This window comes from Myripristis murdjan, chromosome 14 (assembly GCF_902150065.1).
Source record: "Myripristis murdjan chromosome 14, fMyrMur1.1, whole genome shotgun sequence".
Classification (NCBI taxonomy): domain Eukaryota; kingdom Metazoa; phylum Chordata; class Actinopteri; order Holocentriformes; family Holocentridae; genus Myripristis; species Myripristis murdjan.
In genome coordinates this window covers 22560401-22569628 of record NC_043993.1, presented here as the reverse complement: position 1 = coordinate 22569628, position 9228 = coordinate 22560401, and the positions used below count along the sequence as shown (strand labels likewise).

At 41.6% G+C, this 9228-nt stretch overlaps 1 protein-coding gene across 1 annotated transcript; it reads right to left on the bottom strand.

Moving 5' to 3' along the window:
* Positions 1 to 247: 247 nt before the first annotated feature.
* pafah1b2 (platelet-activating factor acetylhydrolase 1b, catalytic subunit 2) lies at positions 248 to 8914 on the bottom strand. The gene is made up of 6 exons (XM_030069073.1): positions 8597 to 8914; positions 8085 to 8166; positions 6600 to 6689; positions 5613 to 5729; positions 4391 to 4513; positions 248 to 3224 (listed from the first exon to the last, which is right to left on the bottom strand). Exons 2-6 carry the CDS (start codon positions 8163 to 8165, stop codon positions 2946 to 2948), a joined length of 690 nt encoding a protein of 229 aa, XP_029924933.1. The 5' UTR covers position 8166; positions 8597 to 8914; the 3' UTR covers positions 248 to 2945.
* Between the last annotated feature and the right edge of the window lie 314 nt (positions 8915 to 9228).

The following is a 9228-nucleotide window of genomic DNA, read 5'->3' as shown; positions in this document are numbered from 1 at the left end:
TTCATGATGTAATGCTTCCCTCTAGTGGTGAGCAGTTCAAACATAGAAACTGTGCCCTAATCTTAGTTCACATTTAATGTTTCCCATTTTACCTATCTTTGTTGTGATTAATTACAGAGATTTAAAGCAATGTTTGTTTTTAACTGGCTTTTTTTTAACTGATGCATACAATTTTACTCTCTGCATCTTAAATAAAAGCTTTTATTGTGATTCATAATAACCAGGAATAACATACCACTCCAGAGGATTAGATCCATGGTTTTTATTGGAATGCTTTACCTTATCAGCATGTGACAATTAGCCAAATCTGTGCAAGAACTGTATTGCACCGCAATCTCCTGCAATCCAGACCCCTTCAAGATCATCTATTCAAGCGTCACATTTGTTATATACAACTGAGGTCGCTTCTAGACACTCACACATCCAACTTACATGACCGGGTAACAGACATACACAACTTTTCCCCAGGAACACTTAAGGCACACACACATACACTGTAACAGAGATATTTAACATAGCACACAAATGTGCAGAGCTTATGGCGGCAGTCGTGTTGTTGTAATCTGATGCTCAACAAGAGGATCTTTGCACCAACTTCCAACAGAACCGCGCCATGAAGAAACAGCTACAGTATTAAGCTCACAGACAAATGATATTCTTTACGTGACCTGTGATAGCTTCTTAGTGCTTAGCGTGATGTAGACAATATATAGCTGTGTCGGTAGCTTAACCGTGATGCTATTTTTACTTCTAAAAATACTCAATAACCATACCATGTACTAGAAGGCAGGTGCCGGGGGTGGAGGGGCTGGGTGAGAACCAACTACACGTACAACATGACAGGAACGGAGATAAAGAGTGGTTCAAAAACAGAATGAGGAGGTGTGTTGGCATGGAAGAAAGAGGAAAAATGTAGTATCCAAGTATTAAGGAGGGAGAGGGAGAGAGAGCCTATGCTAGACAACGTTTACTGACAATGTATCACACTAGGCTTTATTAGTGTTGTGGGCAGATGTAGGGCAAGCCAAATTTGTTTCAGTGGCTTCAATAAGAAACTTTTACATTGGTCATAATTAATTTCTAACTTTTGGATCAGTGATGCACAATGAAAGGGGTTCCACTGGTGCTAATGATCTGCTTTTCTTGGTTGATCTGTTTCAAAAAAAAAAAAAAAAAAAAAAAAAAAAATACACTGTTGTCCTGCAGTGTCACTGAAAGACAGTGCAAACACAACAAAGTCAGAGAGGGGAACTAGCACGGACACTGAAAACATTGGCTTTATTTGGAACTGCTTTTCCTATTTTAAAAAATCTCTTGTTATCTGATATCCAGACTGTAGCAGTGGAAACATCTTTTGCCAGCAACGGCAGGTCGTATCCAACAACTCTGTGCATTTATTTTTTACTCAAGATCACATATGGAAACACTGACAATGATCTACGTCTCTCCTTTTATAAAACCCACACTGGAAATAAATCTCATTTTGTGTGCATCAATAGAATCATAGCTCATTTGTTGAGAAAGTAATGCTTTTGGAATGTGTGGTCTATGACTCTTTTTTTAGCATTTAGGCATATTAAAAAATAAATAGCTTATGTTATTTTCATTTACATGTCATGATAGATTTGTATGGATCCATGTGGTGAAACAGTATTCCACAAATGTGATGTGACAGATGTGATAGAAGCCATATATGTGAGGATGATTACAGTTTGCAAAAGCTTTGTTATCACATACCTACTTCCATTTATGTAACATCACTTATGAATATGTACGAATGCGTGGTTTTTGCTGATGCTTGCTCGCGCTTAAGCCAGAAACTTTCGCCCACATCCTACACAAGTGATGCATGTCCAGTGATTATTAATATTTACAGTGTTTGGACGCAGATAATAGGAATGTCATAGCATCGTGGAGCGCTGTCACACTTTTCTTGCACGAAACGAATAAAGTTTGAGTTGACTATCCAGTTGACAGCTGGTTCCAGGTGACGCTGCAGTGGAATTGGGTTAGCTTAATAAGATTACTGACCTTGTATTTAGGAAGCTGATTTTCAACAGCAAATCTGTCAATACTATATGTAATACTATACATAAGCAAATACCCTAAGCGACTCTGTGATCATGGTCAATGTGCATATGATTTTTACATGCCGCTCACTATTGGGCATAGCTGTGTTTTACACAAGACTGTCCAATTGTGAATGTCTTACACATCGCCCACTGTCATGCAGGATGTGCACTGTTCTGTTCTCTGCAGCAGCCTCTCTGCAAGCAAATTGTCCAGACTCAACGGTTTGGTGAATGTTGGATAATGCTCTGCCAACTGTGCTGCTGTTTTATGTTTCTCACTGTTAATTTTTATGTCCACAATGTTTTCTGCACTGGCCTTTGTGAATTTAATTTCTTGAAGGACAATAAATGGTGTTGTGTTTCATTGTACTATACTGAAGGCTTTTGAAGGAGATTCTTACTACCCTTTTTTCAGGTGACAGAAAGAAATACTAGTTCCTAAGTGCATTTCTCCACATAGGGAACTCTCATTCTTTTGTTTTTGCTATCCAAAGGCCTACATAAGTATATATTTGTTTGTGCGTGTCACTGCAGTCTCCCACAATATCAGCATATTTGTGTCTGTGCTTCAAAAACGCCTAACCTTGAAAAATCCTTTTCAAAAGTGCGTTCTACTGTGATCACAGTGTCTAAGTCTGTAGTGAGGTCTCTCTCCCTCTTTGGCACCTCTCCACACCCAACCCTGAACTCATGAATGTGATCCCATGCTCCCTCTTGTGGACCCACCTATACCAGGGGGCCTTCTTCTCTCTCCCTCCCTCTCCTCCTATGAGTGAGCCCTCTCTCTCCTTGGGCCACCAGAGGCATGTCTCCCCACACACCCGCAGCAGTAGGTGAGACATGCCTCTGGCTGAAAATGTTCTGCTCGGCCTCTCAGACCAGCGACGCCCGTCTCTCCTCTGGTGTCTCCTCCAGTATTTGCAGCAGCAGGTCGCTGAGGGGCTTGGCCACGGCGCGGTAGCCCGCTGATGTCAGGTGGAGGAAGTCGAACATGTCCTGTGGGCTGATGGTGCCATCAGAGTGGACAAACTCCCCGCCCACATCCAGGAACTGAGCCTGGCCAAGCCGTGGCAGCCAGGAGCGCAGGAACCCGTTGACAGCTGCATTCTTCTCTCTCAGGGGGTTCGGCCGCTCACCTCGAGGCAACAAACCCTGAGATGAACAAAACATGTTTGTATTATTGATGAATATATTTGTGTTGTGTACATGCTCACATCAAAAGGGTACCTTGACAATTTGCATATTACTGGGCTGCTTCCCACTAAGATATCTTTGATACAATAACCGCATTTCCATCAGCCCATGTGCATTTCACCATATCAAATAAAAAAAAGCCTGAAGGAACCAGCAACTGTAGAATAAAATGCCATAAATGTGACCAAAAGTTTATCTCAAATGCCAATACTGTGTAGATCAAATGAAGGCAAAAATTATGAAAAGAATCTCTAGAAATCCTTTGTTTCTAGTTTGCAGTGTTTCTAGTTTATAGTGGTTCTTATTCAAATTAATTACTATTCCACAAGACCAAGCCTGCTGCTTACATCACCAGTTGGTCCTGCAGGAAAACAAAATAATCAACACTTTGATTTTACTTGACCCAGCAAAGCTGTAAGTAGAATTAATTCTGTGATACGGTTTGCTGCTTTACAGACAACAGAAAGTTTCCAACTATTTGTCAAGGTATCTAATCTGTTATGCTTTTTCATGAACTGATGATCATATTTCTTCCCTGAAGCGTATTGCTTTTTCCAGCTTTCTCATAAGACATATTGGTGTCATGTTAACAAAGAGTACCAAACAACTAGTCTGGGTCACACACTGTATGTTGCAGCTATTTTCAACTGGTCAAAGACTTAATTTATGTTTCCATTCAAATGAATGGAAACCTATGGCCGGATAAAAGGGAGGAAAAATGGTATCCAAGTTTTAAAATACGACTACTGACTACAGGAAACAATTAGCAGAGACATAAAATGAACACACTTTGTAGTTATTATGCTAAACATACAAAATAACTGGTCTGACCCTTTAAGAGTCCACCACTTTTAGCATCTTAACACGTGTTATTATGTGCTTGCCTTTAGGGGAACACCTCTTATTCTCTTGTTGTTTCTGTTCTTCAACAAATAATTCTGACAACGCTATAAATGATTTTCAATTAATCAGTGTGACTTAAGTTAAACAAATATATATTCTAGGCATGACAAATGCTTGAAGAAAAATAGACCAAAACAAGGACTAAACTGCCAAATATCTGGACGTCCCCTAACACACGGCTGGTGTAACACAACACAAGACCATAAACCAGAACAACTTACCAAGACAACGATCTTCGCCTTGGGGAGGCGCGAGGTGAGTAGCTGTGCAATAGCAAGAACTCCCCCTGCCACTTGCTCTGCTGTGTGCTCGTGATTGTTGGTTCCTACCCAAACCACCACCACCTGGACAGGACCACAGACAGAGGCACTTTGTTTAGTCTCACTCGGCAGGAACACACTCACTCTGTGTGGTAAAACACAGCAACATGGTGTTGGTTATTTTGAATCAGTGTTTTCTCATAGCTCCAATCCCCAATGCCCGGAGAGCACTGCGAGCTGACTGATCAGCTGCCGCTGAGATACTGTGTTTTGTGTTCTGACCTCAGAGGCACTGCTAAGTTTAAACTGTTGTTCTTGACAACAATTTAACAGGAGTAGAGATCAAACTATACTGCTTCAAGTGCTTCACTATCAAGATCTACATTTATAGTTGTGTCTTTAAGGGGTAGAACTACAAATTCACCAGTGTCATCACATTCATATGTGATATCGCTGTGTGCATTTAATCAAATTCAACCATCTGCACAACGGAAGGACTCCTGAATTGAGGTATTGAATGATTATGAAACATTATAATGTTCACGCTGTAAAATTGCTGACATGTACCCTATAAGCAAGTCTAACTGAATGATAGCTTTTCTAAAATTACTGGCAGCAGCTGTACTTGATTGAAGTGAAATTAGTGAAATAGTCTACATCACAGAACTATTGGTGATTTGTTTGAAAAAAGCATATCTATGCTTTTGTAACAGCAGCCTAGTCCCAGTTGTGCTGACTGCATGATATCTAATCTAAAAAGCATTAATCCATGACTCCAAAGATAAATGCAACATAGAACCCCAGGCCTATGAAGTTTTAGTTTTTAAAGAGAAAGGGGAGACAGACAGGGGGGGAAGGGCGGGGGGGCTTAACATTGGTTATATATGCTTAATACAGTGAACATGTATAGACTGTATACATCAGATTTTAACTTTTTTTAAAGTGATGTTTATCTTGAGAAGGTTGGTGGGTCACTATATCGATTAAGGGAGTTTGTGGCTTTTGTCGCAAATGTTAACATCTAATAGCCTGCTAATCATCTGAGTGACTTCTAATGTAATCATAACTCCTCTTTAAGCATGGAAATGAAAACCTCCAGGAATTTCCTACTCTACAGGGTTTAATTTTTCCCTCTCCTGCCATTAATAGTCTTCCTCTCCAGGTCTGCGCAGGCTTGTCTCACCTTGGGCCGGATGTTCTCCAACTCTCCGTTCTGCAGCCTCCACAGCACATTACAGGTGGTGTCGCCGCCTATGCCGAAGTTTAGAGCATGAAGAGGAGAGAACAACTCCCTCCAGATCTGTGAATATGAAATCAGTGATTCCTTCCTTAAATGCTAACACACAAATTACTTTTGGTTTTGCTCACAGGGTTTTCTTTGCCACCATCTATGAAACCTCAGGAAGTCAAAGCAAACCTCTTCATGCATGCAATTAAAATCAATCAATCTACAGCACTTGGCATGCACTCCATCATAAACACAGCAGCTCCAACAGCATGGCACATAATTGCATTTTGCAACTGCCATCTCCTTTTCTGACTTAGAAAAGCATTCATTATTGATCCTGTGTAATGCTCAAGTGTGTGCCTGCTACCACACAAGTATGTGTAAAAACAAGTTAACATGCATGATAAATGATGCAGGCACACCTTGGTCGAGTCAATATTAAGATGTTTCACCCCTTGTAGTTTTTCCAAAATTGGACTGGTAGTGATTATGGCCTTTCAAAGTCTGAGATTTTGAGCTTTATTTATAGCATCCCTACCACACAAATTAGTGTAATTTGTTAAATTGGCAGAGCACAATGCCAAAATACATCACTTCCAAGCTTCATCAACACTGGACCAGTGGTGTTTGAGATATCTCCATGGTGATAAATGATGGTGTGAAAGCAAACCACGACAAGTTCCCTGGATGCAGCCCATCTCTCTAGATCAGTGTGGTTCACTATGGAAGACTGCAGACAAAAGCAGCGCCACAGTTGCTATTTTCTGCAGCGTCTTGGCAGAAATCCTCTTATTTTGTTAGCAATGCCACATCACTTTAGTCTTGCTGAACATTTTGAAGAGTACACATTCACTGAAGCTCAGAAATATACACACAGGTAGTGCAACTGGCGTGTGAACACTCCAACGGCCAAGTGTGGGAAAAACAATCATCTTCTCTCACCTCGTACTGCTGCATGAGCTGTACCATCGAGTCGCCCACGAAAAGCACGTCTGGTTCGGCATCCTTACACTCCTGCACAAACCTGGTATGCTGCAAAAACACAAAATGATCATCACGGAGCTTCAATACAGGTGAAGGAAAAACTTCTCATATGCTGAATAAATGCAGACGGTATAAATGTGTATCTATGATTTTGCCATGACTGAAATCAATATATTCAATGATTTTGCTCCACTGAGTCAAGTTAGGTGTATCAGAGTTCACCACTTTCTCTTGTGCGTTCCCTAAATGTTAGCACTAGGATAATGTCTGGTCGCCTTTCAAGCCAGATAAGATCCGCCAAGCTCATCACAGCAGAAGACACGTCTGGTGTCCCATCTGACGGAGAGCTTGGGATAAGGAAGGCGTCGACAAAGCCGTCCAAGTCCTATCAGCTTTGGAGGATTAACCTCAGTGGCGTTTCTACTGATGACCCTTCAAAGACGTGCCACCAAACAGGCTGCACAGGGTGGCATTACAAGTCTGGGAGTGTGTGTGGTTCATATGTGCATGATTGTGTGTGTCATGATCCATGATACATGAGGTCATCAATGACTTGTGTTTTTAACACTGATAAAATGTTATAGACAACCTTGGTTTTCTGTAACTATCACCACCTGCACCAACTTGTGATCCATTTTTAGTCATCAACAGATCAACACAAACATTAACATCGATAGCCAGTATTTGATGCAAAGTTAATTGTGGTAGAGTTGCCTAAGAAAATGTGAGATTCATATATTCGTTAGACAAAAGGGTCACTGCTTGATGAGTCAGGTAATAAGTGTCAGGTTTTAGTGCTACCAAAGAGACTAAACAGTCAGAAATGTGAGTGATTTATGTGTCTTAAACATGTGTACAGGTTGTAAACTGTGCGTAACCAGTGCTGGTTGGTTTCAGTACCTAGTCTGTGTAGGACTGCTGTGAGAGCAGGAAGGAGCTTGATGGGTCTTACGCTGAGATTAATTTAATTCTTGCTTGTTTTATTTCACTAGAGGCACATCAAGTCATATTCAAAGTATAAGCATGCAGTGTAAGGACAGACTTCGCTGGGTTGAGCTCTAAACTACCTTATCTCTAAAAATGTAACATCTGAGCTGTTGGTAGAAGTGAATAAAAGTATACTGTAGCTAATATGAATTTTGCATTTAGTATAAAACTTTTCTTTAGATTTACAAAAAACAGATCTGCATCTTGAGTGAGGCTGACCTATATATCATTAGTATCATACCATTATCTTACTGTCCATATTGTGCAGCTGTGATCTTGAGTCAGGATGGGGTAAGGTAGCTTACAAAAACTCATTTAAGGACAACACATGTGCATCACCCAAGTGGTCATATTAATTCTGAATCACCTATTTAAACACTGAACAAAAGCTGATTTACTTTGGTGGGAAACAGAAGGTTCAGTAAGTGAATGTTTTCCTGAAACATCAATACCAACCTGTGACATCCACCGCCCGTCTCCTTGAACATCCTCTACAGGCTGTGGTGCCGCAGCTGGGTTCATGTCATCACCACTCATCCTGCAAGACACGCACACAAACACACTTCTCACATCAGAAACGGCCGGTCGTGCTGGTTTGGATTAGTCCAACATGACAAGAGAGCATCAGCACCGATAAACACCAGCTAGCTAACAAAAAAAAAAAAAAAAAAAAAAGCAGGGCTGATGCAGCAGTTTCACGTTTCACAAGCAGCCTGGCTGACCTAACAAGTATGTACTTTCGCTTTCGATGAGTGTGCTTTACCAACACCAAGCGGACACGATTAACCAACAATAATGTTCGTTATTGGAGGCTAGCTTGTTAGCTAATCACTGCAAAATGCGGCGGCAGCGTCTCAACACACGCACACACTCGCACACACACATACACACACATACACAGCGACACACCCGTCGTTGCTGTTAAAATTCCTCAGCAGTATTTTGGTGACATTTTAGCAGGGGGCTACCTGGCGGGCGGCTGACCGTCGTCTCTTTGCTCCTCGGCAGCTCGGTGTCTCTTTCCCCCGCGGCAGCAGCGCGGTGTGCGGGCAGTTTGTGTCGGTGCTGGTGATGCTGTGGAGCTAGCTTTGTGTTAGCCGGCTGTGGCTAGCTGCTGGGTCCCTGCGAGGGGAGCAGACGAGACAACAAAAGGTGTGTCAAGACAGCAAACAACAAAGAGTGTGCAGGGAGAGAGCGCCGCGCTGCTACCACCAGCCGCAGCGCCGTCGGAGCGCACTGCAGCAGCCGGGTTCACGGGCTTTCGCAATGAATCACGGGATAGAAACACGCAGCCATCTAGACCTGTGTAGTCTTTTCCCCGTGTTGCTTACATAATAATCCCTTTATGGCTGCATGGAGGTAGTTTGAGCATGCATAATTTTGACCTCCTTCATTAAATTCAGGTCAAGTGCATGAAGTGTACATGTTGCACACATTTTTCATCAGAGAGGATTCTGTGAATACACTAAAGTAAACTGCAATGAAAAACAAATAAAATGTAGGGACAGGGAAGAAAAACAAAAACATTCAGGATCTGCTAACTAATTGAGGCAAACTTGAAATGTCTAAGTCATTTTAATAGTTCTGAATTTGTGATTTC